The following is a 14827-nucleotide window of genomic DNA, read 5'->3' on the forward strand; positions in this document are numbered from 1 at the left end:
TCACCCATGTGGAAGATCTTGACTGGCTTCTGGGCTTCTAGCTTCAGCCTGGCCAGCATTTGTGGGCATTTGTGGAGCAAATCAGTGGATGGAACATCTCTGTATTTTTCTCTCAAATAAACAAAAATTAAAAAAAAAAAAAAAAAAGAAAGCAGCATGGAAGAAAAGTTATCTATTTGATGAGGGACTAGTATCCAGAATATATAAAGAGCTATTAAAACTCAACAAATGGCCAGCGTCGCAGCTCAATAGGCTAATCCTCCGCCTGTGGCACCAGCAGACCGGGTTCTAGTCTCGGTCGGGGTGCCGGATTCTGTCCCAGTTGCCCCTCTTCCAGGCCAGCTCTCTGCTGTGGCCAGGGAGTGCAGTGGAGGATGGCCCAAGTGCTTGGGCCCTGCACCCCATGGGAGACCAGGAGAAGCACCTGGCTCCTGGCTTGGCTCAGCACCGTGCGCCGGCTGCAGCGCGCCAGCCGCGGCGGCCATTGGAGGGTGAACTAATGGCAAAAGGAAGACCTTTCTCTCTGTCTCTCTCTCTCTCACTATCCACTCTGCCTGTCAAAAAAATAAATAAATATATGTGGTAGGTACAAAGATGATCCTATGTTATACTACGTATTTCCTATATGTTTTAAATACTTCAAAGAATAAAAAAATCCCTTTGTTAATGTATGTAGAACGAATAAGACCAAGAGTGAAACAGAAGATCTTCCAGCATTTGTAGAAACCATGGTTACAGGGGGCCAGCGCTGTGGCATAGTGGGTAAAGCTGCCGCCTGCAGTGCCAGCATCCCATATGGGCACCAGTTCATGTGCCGGTTGCTCCACTTCTGATCCAGGTCTCTGCTATGGCCTGGGAAAGCAGTGGAGGACAGCTCAAGTCCTTGGGCCCCTGCATCTATGTGGGAGACCCAGAAGAAGCTCCTGGCTCCTGGCTTCGAATTGGCACAGCCCTGGCCAAAGCGGCCATTTGGAGAGTGAACCAGCAAATGGAAGATCTCTCTCTCTGCTTCTGCCTCTGCCTCTGCAAATCTCTTTCAAATAAATAAATCTTTTCTTTAAAAAAAAAAAAAAGAAAAGAAAAGAAATAATTTTAAAAATAGCAAAATGAAAAGAAGTGGATGAGTATGAAATTATATTTCAAAGGAATAATTTATATGGACTGTATATAAGAGTTTCGTAAAAGAAAGAATCAAGGCTGCCTTTGGTTAAACATTATGCAGGTGAAGGTACCACTTACTCACATGTGGAAAACTGGGAAAGGAACCATTTAGGAGGCATGAAAGAATCCTGTTTTATGTTTGGCTCCTATTTCCACTACTCAGATACATGCCCTTTATAAGGAGAATCTGCCTACTTTATCTCTGTATCTCCCAAAGCTCCTAACATAACTATGCTGAATCAAAGTAGTACATTTGAAAACCAGATAACCCTCTATAAAAGGATCCATTTTCAAGACATCTGATAACATTTAATATTCCAACAGAAAAAAGAAGATCTTCAAGGAGTTCCCATAAAAGTTTTCCCATGCAGCTTATTCAGATTTCAGGTCCTACAGAAATTTATGCTTTCCATTTTCCTCCTAAGTCATTTTAGTTATTTTCATAAGATTTTACCAGTTAATGGGACTGGCGCTGTGGTGTATCAGGTAAAGCCGCTGCCTGCAGTGCTGGCATCCCATATGGGCTCCAGTTCAAGACCCGGCTGCTCCACTTCCGATCCAGCTCTCTACTATGGCCTGGGAAAGCAGTAGAAGATGGCCCAGGTCCTTGGGGCCCTGCACCCACATGGGAAGACCCAGAGGAAGCTCCTGGCTTCAGATCAGCATGACTCCTGCTGTTGCAGCCAACTGGGGAGTGAACCAGCGCATGGAAGCTCTGTCTTTCTCTCTCTCTCTCTGCCTCTCCTCTCTGTGTAACTCTTTCAAATAAATAAATAAATCTTTTTAAAAAAAAAAAAAAGATTTTACCAGTTAAGTATATAATAAGTATGCAATATAAACTATTATAAGTAGGATATGACTTATAATAAATTAAATAATATCTAACAAACTATGGCTTATACATTTTTATATAGTTAATAGAATCCCTTATCCATTTGATTTATAGCACAATCTCAATAAGTAAGCAGGACAATCTGTAATATTTAGTGACAGGGTCTGGCACAGTGGCAGAGCGGGTAAAGCTGCTGCCTACAGTGACGCCATCCCATATGGGTGTTGGTTCAAGTCCCAGATGCTCTACTTCCAATACAACTTTCCGCTGTGGCCTGGGAAAGCAGAAGATGGCCCAAGGCCTTGCACTCCTACACCCACGTGGAAGACCTGGAAGAATCTCCTGGCTCCTGGCTTTGGATCAGCCCAGCTCTGGCCACTGAGGCCATTTGGGGAGTAAACCAGCAGATAGAAGACTTCTCCCTCCCTCCTCCCACCTCTTCGCCTATGCCTATGCCTGCGCCTCTCTGTAACTCTGCCTTTCAAATAAACAAATAAATCTCTTTTTTTAAAAAAAAGTTCTTAGAAAGATGGAATTAAAAGATACGTTTATAAAAAAAAATTTTTGAGGCTGGCGCCGTGGCTCACTAGGCTAATCCTCCGCCTTGCGGCGCCGGCACACCGGGTTCTAGTCCCGGTCGGGGCACCGGATTCTGTCCCGGTTGCCCCTCTTCCAGGCCAGCTCTCTGCTGTGGCCAGGGAGTGCAGTGGAGGATAGCCAAGTGCTTGGGCCCTGCACCCCATGGGAGACCAGGAGAAGCACCTGGCTCCTGCCATTGGATCAGCGCGGTGCACCAGCCACAGTGCGCCAGCCGCAGCGGCCATTGGAGGGTGAACCAACGGCAAAGGAAGACCTTTCTCTCTGTCTCTCTCTCTCACTGTCCACTCTGCCTGTCAAAAAATAAAAAAAATAAAAATAAAATTTTGATGACAGAGGTGGAACTCCTTAAGCATAAGGTTCCAAGTCTAGAATTTGCCATTGTACTAACAAGGAAACTGAGGTTGGAAGAGGTCAAAGGAAGTGACTTAGCCAAGGACACAAAGTTAACAACTATAAATTACTTTGCTAATTTTAAGGAGCTGATGCTATTCTAAGGCTGTCAACATTATGAAAATGTACAATGACAAATTTACCCCAGAAAGATTCTAACTATTCCTTTGCTTATTATTATTATTATTTATTTTTTTATTTTTTTTTTGGACAGGCAGAGTGGACAGTGAGAGAGAGAGACAGAGAGAAAGGTCTTCCTTGTGCCGTTGGTTTACCCCCCAGTGGCCGCTGCGGCCGGCGCATTGCGCTGATCCGAAGCCAGGAGCCAGGTGCTTCTCCTGGTCTCCCATGCAGGTGCAGGGCCCAAGTACTTAGGCCATCTTCCACTGCACTCCTGGGCCACAGCAGAGAAATGGTCTGGAAGAGGAGCAACTGGGACAGAATCTGGCGCCCCAACCGGGACTAGAACCTGGGGTGCCAGTGCCACAGGTGGAGGATTAGCCTAGTGAGCCACAGCGCCGGCCTTTGCTTACTTTTGAAGTCAGAATCATGATACAGAAGATTTTTCTACTAACACTATATAACCAGAATGGTGGGAAGTAAAATCATATCCACCTTCAAAGGATCATTTAAGTAAGTCTGTTTTCCCAAGATAAAAATGTTGCCATGTTTCTAGAAGAAAATTAAGTGTCTAAAAAGCAACACTTGAGTATATCATGATACTACAAGTTTCAATTTCTCTTTTTATGTTGTTCAAAACCAAAATAAGTAGATGTCAACCACTAATTAGCAACTACCTCTTTTTAGTGAACCATGACATCTGGTTAAGCATAGGTCCTAGGTCAACTTTAATCAAGCACAGTGAATGCTGTTATTTCTCCCTCCATGTTCATCCCACTGGCTTAGGAGATTTGGGGAAAAGAGTGGGGGATTAGTTAAAAAGTAGTCCAAAAAAGGTAAAGTACTCAAAGTCACAAGTACAAATATTCCATACAAATAAACCATTTAACAGTTTTTCCCCTAATAATTCAAGAGTAGCATTTTTGATTAACAAAGGCAAATTCTAAAGGTTTCATAGAAGAATACTTAATAAATTTTAAAGTGTGAGAATAAAGCCATTTAAAAATATACATATGATGTACACTCTTAGCAATGCCAATTCTGTTGATGATTCATGTATGTTTGTATCAATCTCAGTTCTCTGTGTTTTAGAAATGGGTTCAAAGGCATAATGAGTGTACTTATCTCTTAAGCTCAACATCAAATTTCTCTTTGGTTTTTATTTTTTTAAACAATGAGAAATCTATGAAGATGACTGCACTGAGGAGTGACAGGGAGACAATGCTTTAATAGTGTAACTTTGGGTGTAATTCAAAGAATGCATCATGTAATAGCATCTAGACATGGGAAGTTATTATACTGTGGGTGGGGACTTCCAACAGTCTAGGTCAGGAGAAAGCTTCAGATTCCTGCTCTTTTTCTCTCCCTTCTAAGTAAACACATGAATAATATTTTTAACGTGCCGGGGTTCAAGTCCTGTTACCATTTCCAATTCCAGCTTCTTGCTAACACGCACTGTGGGAGGCAGCAGTGGTTAATGCTTAAAGTACTTGAGTCCCTGCCATCCATGTGGGAGACACAGATTGAGTTTCTGGCTCTTGGCTTTAGCACAGTCCAGTCCCAGTTGTTGCAGGCATTTGGGAGAGTGAATCAGTGGATAGGAAATTGCTGTCTTTCAAATAAATAAAATAAATAAAAATTTTAAAGTTCAGATTCCAGGGTCCCATCCCTGCACACTCTGAGTCAGTAGGTGTACAGCAAGTTCTCTCAATTCTAAGTGAAGAGCTAAATATGGGTAGTGAGCTTAAGCATCAGAGAAGACACTCTTGGTGTTGACTGATGCAGAAGAATATCAGAAACTCATGCAAATTATAAGCTTCATTACACTGCTTCCTTTTTACCATGAATTAGCACTGACTCACCTGGATCAGGGTCATATTTTAGGTCCAATGGATATACAACAGGATGGTACTGCTTCTAAATATAACATAAAACAGATTTAATCACTTAATCCCTCGAATAAACATTTCCTTCAGCTAATGTAAACAAATATACTCTAGAGTCAATAGTACCATTCTTTGAAAGGGGGAAAAAAACCCTCACATTCTAAAACCTTTAAGGAAGGGAGGAAAAAAGGTCAGACCAAACTAAGTCCTATTATATCTTTTATATTACTGCCACCTACTGCATACATTAAGAAATAGCACCATTAAAAAACCAGAAAAAGTAATCAAGCAAATAAAAGCATAGAGACTGAATTTTTTGTTTAAACTACAGGGTGATCTCCAAATTATGAGTGGATTGTATTTCCATGGTTCATTTAAGATAATGGTTTAAAACTCATAATGCATATTTTCATAGAAACTTCATCCTAAAACTTGCTGGCATTGTGGCACAGCAAGTTAAGCTGCAGTTTATGACGCTGGCATCCCATACTGAAGTGCTGGTTCAGGTCCTGGCTGCTTCACTTCTCATCCAACTTCCTACTAATGTGCCTGGGAAGGAAGCAGAGATGACCCAAGTGCTTGGCCTTTGCAACCCACGTGGAGACCATGTTGGAACTCCTGGCTCCTAGCTTTGATCTGGCTCAGCCCTGCTGTTGCTGTCATTTGGGGAGTGAATCAGCAGATGAAAGATCTCTCTCTCTCTCTTTCTATTTTTTCAAATAAATAAATTACCTTTTTAAAAAAAAAAAAGACTAGGCAGCTACGTCAGCACACTAAAGCCTATACTATCCTGTGATTCTCTGGAAAAACGGAAGCAAAACTACTGTCAGATTCTTTTTTTTTTTTTTTTTTTTTTTTGACAGGCAGAGTGGACAGTGAGAGAGAGAGAGAGAGAAAGGTCCTCCTTTTGCCGTTGGTTCACCCTCCAATGACCGCCGCGGTAGGCGCGCTGCGGCCGGCGCACCACGCCGATCCGAAGGCAGGAGCCAGGTGCTTCTCCTGGTCTCCCATGGGGTGCAGGGCCCAAGCACTTGGGCCATCCTCCACTGCACTCCCTGGCCACAGCAGAGAGCTGGCCTGGAAGAGGGGCAACCGGGACAGGATCGGTGCCCCGACCGGGACTAGAACCCGGTGTGCCGGCGCCGCAAGGCGGAGGATTAGCCTAGTGAGCCGCGGCGCCGGCCTACTGTCAGATTCTATCACTCAGGCAAAAAGTAACAGGAAAGCCTTCTGGCTCTAGCATGAAGTCAGCAGGAGTCAAAGATCTAAAGAAGGAGGAAAGATAATTTAAAAAGCTCTTTGGCATCCTTTCCCCATCCATTTTGCATTTTTTTTTTTTTTTAGCTAGCACATTGGTATAATACCTAGGCCTGCTGGCTTTCTTTGTTTTATAATGATGCTGATTACTAGTTTTGGCTTTTTGTTTTTTCTTTTGTTTTAGGAGGAGGGAGGTAAGGAGAGAAACACTGAAAACTAAATACATTTCAAATGTTTTTCCTGCAGAAACTTTAAAGCAGGCTTGGGGATATTTCTTTACTAACTTCTATGAAAGAAAGAATGAAACATGCTTCTTATAAATTTTTTCTTCATAAAATCACAAATAAAATATTTTAGATAAAGTATTAAGCCTGGACTTTATTATGCTAAAACAATTCCTGAAAAGAAAGTAACTTTCCAGTTGCCTTGTGTGTGAAAGTCTGTTGACTTCAAAATCCAAGACATCATGTGTTTCTCAGCCAAGGAGCAATGCTACTACCAGCAAACCTCCATACCCCTCAACTAGGGAAGATTTAAGTCTAACCTGCTTGCGGACTCACTTATTTTGCACTTATTTCATGCTACTCTGAAAAGAGGGTGAGGTGATTTGGTTGGTCAAGACTTTATCTACAGGAATTATAAACCTAGGGCTCTACTTGTCTAAAAAGCTCAGGCTGCAGAGGCTGACTTCTTGATCTTGTGAACCAGATGGTTAGGATTTTTGAAGCAAAACAAATTACACACAATTTATAAAGTAAACTTTGGTGTTATGAACAAGTAGTCAAACAAGTTTCACCATCAGTTTACCTAAAGAGTCTTCCATACTAAATATACAAACCATGTGCCAAACACAAAACAAATGGAAAGGTTAAAAGATAAACTTCCTTTCCCTTCCTAGTCTCAGAATGACAAAGTCAACTGTCAGTCTTCCAGCTCCAATTTCATCATCAGGTATGCTCAAAACCTAATATGACTTAGAACTAGAAAATATATACAACATTTTAAACGTAAATCAACTTACCAGAATTTCATGTTGTGCTTTTATGGTTTTGATGACACATTCAAGGATCTTTCTGGGATACTGCTTACGTTTTGTTGTTAAATCAACTATGATTTCATCGAACTGATCTTCAAGTTTTTTGATGTCAGAATCTAATTAAAAAAAAATAACATCTAAAAATTGCTTAAAATTTGTTTTCTCTATTAAATATGGAAATATGACAATTCAGAAAACAAGTGATTAAAGAAAACAAACATGGCAAGTAATGGAAGCCCTCACTTCAGGGATTAATTTACTCACTGAACAAGTTATTAAGCACCTACGGGAAGTCGGGTCTAAACCACAGAAACACAAAGATGAATGTAACACAATCACTGCTGGCTAAGAGTTCATAGTTAGATAGGAGAAACAGAACAAAGCAACCTGATAATGCAATAGAGGAATAACAAAATGTTATTAGAATACTAACTCTGGGGGCTGACGCTGTGGCACAGCAGGTTAAAGCCCTGGCCTGAAGCGCCAGCATCCCATATGGGCGCCGGTTCTAGTCTCGGCTGCTCCTCTTCTGATCCAGTTCTCTGCTGTGGCCTGAGATAGTAGAAGATGGCTCATTTCCTTGGGCCCCTGCACCCATGTGGAAGACCCGGAAGAAGCTCCTGGCTCCTGGCTTCGGATCAGCACAGTTCTGGCCATTGCGGCCATCTGGGGAGTGAACCATCGGATGGAAGACCTCTCTCTCGCTCTCTCTCTCTCTCTCTCTTCCTCTCTCCCTCTCTGTAACTCTTTCAAATAAATAAAATAAATATTTTTTTAAAAAAAGAATACTAACTCTACCTGGGGAATTTAAGACATTTAAAAATGAGGTAACACTTAAGCCTGAAATAAAATTTAAGTCCTTTGAACCAAAAATGGTAGAGCAAAAAAGTGATAGGAAGAAACATTTTAGGAAGAGGAGACTATTTGCAAGATGATAAAGTCTTTGGGAAACAAAGAAAAGTTCTAAATGATTGCAGGATAACAAAAGGAAGAAAGAGCATAAAAATATGTAAGAAATAGACCATAAAAGGCACTTAATATCAGGGTCCTAACTAATTTTGACATTATTATATGCTGAATCAAAGCTGTGACAGTAGCATATTTGAAATAGCTGAATCTGAAATAGGACTCAACTGGACAGATGGCAAGAAAAAAATGAAAGATCTGGTGACTTTAGAGTTTCTTTTTATTTAAATCTACTTTATCAGATGCTTTCCTATGTTTTAAAACAGTCATTGTCAAACATTAGCAGAATAATCACCTGAGGAGTACTTTAGGAATACATAAACTTTGACTCAGAAGGAATCAAATTCATTTCTAGAATGGGGCCTAAGAACAAAGCATGTCAGATGAAATAAATGCAAATGACCCACACAATTTTATTTTTAAATATTCTTGGGGGCCGGCACTATGGTGTACTGAGTAAAGTCACTGCCTGCAGTGCCAGCATCCCATACGGACACTGGTTGGAATCCCGGCTGCTCCTTTTTTTTTTTTTTTTGACAGGCGGAGTGGACAGTGAGAGAGAGAGACAGAGAGAAAGGTCTTCCTTTGCCGTTGGTTCACCCTCCAATGGCCGCCGCAGTAGGCGCGCTGCGGCCGGCGCACCGCGCCGATCCGACGGCAGGAGCCAGGTGCTTCTCCTGGTCTCCCATGGGGTACAGGGCCCAAGCACTTGGGCCATCCTCCACTGCCTTCCTGGGCCACAGCAGAGAGCTGGACTGGAAGAGGAGCAACCGGGACAGAATCCGGCACCCCGACTGGGACTAGAACCCAGGGTGCCAGTGCCGCAGGCGGAGGATTAGCCAAGTGAACCGTGGCACTGGCCAAGAAATAGATTTTTTTTTTAAAAGCAAGAACTCAATATTAGGAAGAAGTCTAAAACATTATATATTTTTTAAAAAAACACTTTGAGGGGCCAGCAATGTGGCATAGCCCAAAAGCTGCTGTCTATGACACCAGCATCCCCTATGGGTCCCAGTTTGTGTCTTGGCTGCTCTACTTCTGATCCAGCTCCCTGCTAATGGCCTGGAAAAGCAGCAAAAGATGGCCTAAGTACTTACGCCTCTGCCACCCACATGGGAGATCTGGAAGAAGCTCCTGGTTACTGGTTTTAGCCCAGCCCAGCCCTGGCCATTATGGTCATCTGGGGAATAAACCAGCAGATCAAAAATCTTTGTCTCCTCTCTCTCTGCAATTCTGCCTTTATAATAAATAAATTTTTTAAAAAATTTTTGAGAAACTGTAGATACACATCAGCATATACTTCATATTAGGTAAAGATTAATGAAGTACATCAGATAGGTCTTTCATTCATGTAAGAAATATTCCTTAAACCCACCTAAATCAATTTCTTGAGGGTATTATAGGAAAGTCACTTTTTACTCTGAATACTGAATTTCTAAATTTTTTTTTTGACAGGCAGAGTTAGACAGTGAGAGAGAGACAGAGAGAAAGGTCTTCCTTCCGTTGGTTCACCCCCCAAATGGCTGCTACGGCCAGCGCTGCGCCAATCTGAAGCCAGGAGCCAGGTGCTTCCTCCTGGTCTCCCATGCGGGTGCAGGGCCCAAGCACTTGGGCCATCCTCCACTGCCTTCTCAGGACACAGCAGAGAGCTGGACTGGAAGAGGAGCAACTGAGACAGAATCCAGCACCCCAACCAGAACTAGAACCCAGGGTGCCGGTGCCGCAGGTGGAGGATTAGCCTAGTGAGCCGCGGTACCAACCTAAATTTTTTTTTAAAGATTTATTTATTTACTTGAAACTCAGAGTTACAGAGAGAGAAGGAGAGCCAGAGAGAGAGAGGTCTTTTCCATCCGCTTGTTCACTCCACAAATGGTCGCAATGGCTGGAGCTGCACCAATCTGAAGCCAGGAGCCAGGAGCTTCCTCCGGGCCTCCCACATGGGAGTAGGGGCCCAAGGACCTGGGCCATCTTGTAATGCTTTCCCAGACCACAGAAAAGAGCTGGATTGGAAATAGAGCAGGGACTTGAACCAGCGCCCATATGGGATGCCGGCACTGAAGGCGGTGGCTTTACCCACTATGCCACAACGCAGACCCTGAATGGCTGAATTTTAATCTAGTCATCAAAACAGTGAAACTACTAGCCTGAAAAGAATAGTGTGCTATTTTAAAATTAGTTAAAAAAACAAAAAGGCACCCAGCTAAATTTTTTTGTGTGTTGGATAAAATGATTTCTTGACACTACCTTATGATATAGCTGCAAAATTAAAATGTAAAAACAAATCTGAGCAAATATTTTAGCAAAAATATTTTAGCAAATATTTTATGGGTGCCTATGATGTGCCAAACTAAGAGTTGAGAACATACTGCTAGGCCAAATACATACCTCTAAAGCCTTCAATTTTAATTAATTTACTTGAGAGGTTGGGGAAGACAGAGAGAGAGAAACTATCCAAGTGCCCCCATCTGTGACTCACGCCCCCCACCCCCTACCTAATACCTGCAATGTCTCTGGCTGGGGCAATGCCCCATGTGGGTGGAAGCAAGCCAGTCACCTAAGCTATCACCATGCTTCTCAGGGTCTGCATTAGCAGGAAGTCTGAGTAGGGAGAGGAGCTGAGCACAGAGCCTAGACACTCTAACATGGGACATCTTCACCAGTGCCTTAACTGCTAGGCCAAATGCCTGCCCCCAGTGTTGCTGTGTTACTCTTTAATACAGAAAACAAAAAGTAAATTTTGGTGTCTTTGTGGAGACAAATACAATAGTTCTAAGGAAGGGACAATGAATTCTTCTGGGCAAAGTATTATCTTAATGTTGCAAAGAAAAACTATAACCACACAGAGTTGCCTGGTGTCGTGGTTGGGAATGAGTCCAAGGTTATAAACTGGACAATTTGGACATCAAGTAGTGATACCAAGCTATGTTAGTCAGATCTTTGTAGTACCACCATGGGGACATGCCAGACACTGGAGCTTTTGTTAGGATCACCTTTCACTGTACGGTGCTGTAAGAGCACAGGGGAATTCTGCCTTTCTTCTCATACAAACCATTCCTTTTCTACTAAATCATTTCCTTTCTACATAAACCATTCTGTTTCTATTAAAACTGCAGTTTCTCAAAATGTGTCAACACCATCAGTTAGGGTAGAATCAAGTCTTCTTTAGACCAAGAAAGTGTTCTGTCTTACTAAGAAGCCTTCTGCAAATACGTAATGTCATCTTTACATGGTATTCACACAAACTTCAAGCCTCAAAGGGTACTTCACTATTCACTCAAAGGATCACTTGCAAAAATACCACTGGCTTCACAAGAAATTACAAGAATTCTCTGGGCCTGTTTTTTAATTTGGGGATACTTCAATAGTATTTTCCGATAAACTGACAAAGGTAGTTTGAAGATTAGTCAGATGAAAACCCCAATTAAAATACCACAAATCCAGGTGGATCAAGGTACCAACTGTGTTAGCCTTGATTATGACTTCAGAAATCTTCAATATTAGGTTTCTCCTTTTAGTTCCCTAATAGAGCTTTTTTTTTTTTTTTTTTTTTTTTTTGGACAGGCAGAGTGAACAGTGAGAGAGAGAGACAGAGAGAAAGGTCTTCCTTTGGCCGTTGGTTCACCCTCCAACGGCCGCCGCGGCCGGCGCACTGTGGCCGGCGCAATGCGCTGATCCTAAGCCAGGAGCCAGGTGCTTCTCCTGGTCTCCCATGGGGTGCAGGGCCCAAGCATTTGGGCCATCCTCCACTGCACTCCCTGGCCACAGAAGAGAGCTGGCCTGGAAGAGGGGCAACCGGGACAGAATCGTGCCCCGACTGGGACTAGAACCCACTGTGCCAGCACTGCAAGGCGGAGGATTAGCCTATTGAGCCACGGCGCCGGCTCAAATAGAGAATTTTTTAAGAAGTAACACTGAACATAGAGATTAAAAACAGCATTCAAAATAACTCAAATGATTAGAAGGGAAAGTCGTCACATACCCATAAAACAATTATCTGAAGCTTCCTGCCATGCTTGCCCATTAATGCTGACATTCTCCTGCACAGCTGATTCAAAAGTCTGTAATAAATTCACAGTTGTCAAGTCACTAAATACTAAATGCAAACATTTTGGCAAAATATTAGATTTGTAACAGAGGATATATAAAGTAGCAGAATGGCCTATTAGTCTTTATTCTTTTCAATGAAGATTCCATTTCAATTATGATTTCTACATATTTTAACTATGATTGTCACCATACTACCTATGATAAAACGTGATGCAAAATTTCAGATTACTCTTAAAAACAAATAAAAAATGTACTTCCTAAATAAAAGCTAACAAATTTGGGATTAATGAAATCCCAGGAGAACACATACCATATATGCTGCTGAATACCAATGTTAACAACAGGGAAAATAACACATGCTTAAAGTAAAACTGGGATGGGCACTGTAGTACAGCAGTTAAGCCACTGCATGCAACACCTGCACCCCATGTGCTGGGTGTAACACCAGCTTCATTTCCCATCCAGCTTCCTGCTAATGTTACCCTAGGAGGCAGCAGGTGATGACTCAAGGATTTGGGTCCCTGTCATCCCATATCAGAGACCCCGATGGAGTTACTGGCTCCGGCTTCAGTTTGGCCCAGCCTCAGCAGTTGTGTGCATTCAGGGAGTAAACCGGCAGATGGAAGATCGGTCTTTCTCTGCCTCTGAGTGTGTGTGTGTATGTGTGTGTATTGCTCTGCCTTTCATATAAAATAAATAAATAAAACTAATTCCTACATTATAAATAACGAATTTTTTTTTTAAATTTTTGACAGGCAGAATGGACAGTGAGAGAGAGAGACAGAAAGAAAGGTCTTCCTTTGCCGTCGGGTCACCCTCCAATGGCCGCCGCGGCCGGCACACCACGCTGATCTGAAGGCAGGAGCCAGGTGCTTCTCCTGGTCTCCCATGCGGGTGCAGGGCCCAAGCACTTGGGCCGTCCTCCACTGCCTTCCCAGGCCATAGCAGAGAGCTGGCCTGGAAGAGGGGCAACCGGGATAGAATCCGGCGCCCCAACCGGGACTAGAACCCAGTGTGCCGGTGCCGCAAGGTGGAGGATTAGCCTGTTGAGCCACGGCGCCGACCCTAAATAACGATTTTTTTAAGAGATGTATACTCTAGTGTGTTGGGATGCAAGGACATGAAATCTGATATTTGCTTTGAAATGAAAATTTTGATAATTATTGAACTTGGTGATGGATCACATGGGGAACCCCCTGTACTAGTCTATTTTTGTTGAGAATGTTCATAATACATTATTTTAAAAAGGACTAAAGGGGGCTGGCACTGTGGTGTAGTGGGTAAAAGCCATTGCCTGTGGTGCTGGCATTCCTTACAGGCGCCAGTTTGAGTCCCAACTGCTCTACTTCCAATCCAGCTCTCTGCTTTGGCCTAGGAAAGCAGCAGAAGATGGCTCAAGTCCTTGAGCCCCTGCAACTGCATGGGAGACCAGGAAGAAACTCCTGGATCCTGGCTTCAGATCAGCATCAGTGCAGCTCTGGCAATTGCAGCTATCTGTGGAGTGAGCCAGCAGATGGAAGACCTCTGTCTCTCTCTCCCTCTCTCTTCCTCTGCCTCTCTGTAATTCTGTCTTTCAAATAAATAAATAAATCCTGGGGGAAAAAAAAAAAAGAGGACTAAAGGAATTTGGCAGTACTATTAAATTTCTCTTGCACATTTTAACAATGTATCTTAAAGGACTACTCTTAACAAAAACACAAAGAGGATTAGTGGGAATATTCACTTCAGTTCTGAAATAATGAAACTTTGAGGGGAAAAAGACTTAAATCCAAAAGTAGAAAATTAATTAAATAAACAACACATACATACCATGTAGGACCGAAAAAGAATGAAGAACATGTAACAGCCAGACATATTTGGCTAAAACAAACAAAAAACTCCAAAAATCAAAAAACAATGTGGGGCCAGCATTATGACACACAGGAGATAAAGCCACGACCTATAACACTAGCATCTCACATGGGTGCCAATTTGCGTCCCAACTGCTCCACTTCTGATCCAGCTCCCAGCTAACATCCTGGGAAAAGAAGTATGCTCCAGTGTTTGGGCCCCTACCACCCATGTAGGAGACCTGGATGAAGCTTCTGGCTCCAGGTTTCAGCATGGCCCAGTGCTGGCTGTTACGGCCATCTGGGGAGTGAACTGGTGGATGGAAGAGTGCTCGCTCACTTTTCTCTCCCTCTCTTGCTCTGGAACTCTTTCAAAATAAATAAATAAAACAAAAACAAAACAAAAAAACGTAAAGCAGTTGGATAACAATTCATCAGCAAGACTCTATTAATGTAAACAAACAAGCAAACAAAAACAAAAAAGGGGGTATAGAAGGTTTACAGCCCTCAACTACTCTCCAAAATACTAAGTTATCTCTAGGAAGATGGATGAGGAAGGGGAATTCAAAGCAGACTTTTGTTCTAGGCTATTGTTTGACTTTTCTACAATGAGCATGTACTCTGTACCATCTGTATAATTAAAAATAAGCATAAATCAAGTGATTGATAGCTATGAGTTAAGATACAAATCCTACATTTTATA

General features: G+C 42.5%; 1 protein-coding gene across 1 annotated transcript in view; it reads right to left on the reverse strand.

The window, feature by feature from the left end:
* Positions 1–14827, reverse strand: part of NSL1 (NSL1 component of MIS12 kinetochore complex) — a 47869-nt gene that overhangs the window by 31272 nt on the left and 1770 nt on the right. Inside the window, exons 2-4 of the mRNA XM_062211323.1 lie at positions 12228–12306; positions 7268–7398; positions 4966–5020 (exon numbers count right to left, since the gene is read on the reverse strand). Coding sequence (XP_062067307.1) covers positions 4966–5020; positions 7268–7398; positions 12228–12306 — 265 coding nt within the window. The remainder of the gene's footprint in view (positions 1–4965; positions 5021–7267; positions 7399–12227; positions 12307–14827) is intronic.

The sequence above is a fragment of the Lepus europaeus genome, chromosome 14 (assembly GCF_033115175.1).
Source record: "Lepus europaeus isolate LE1 chromosome 14, mLepTim1.pri, whole genome shotgun sequence".
In the NCBI taxonomy this organism is placed as follows: domain Eukaryota; kingdom Metazoa; phylum Chordata; class Mammalia; order Lagomorpha; family Leporidae; genus Lepus; species Lepus europaeus.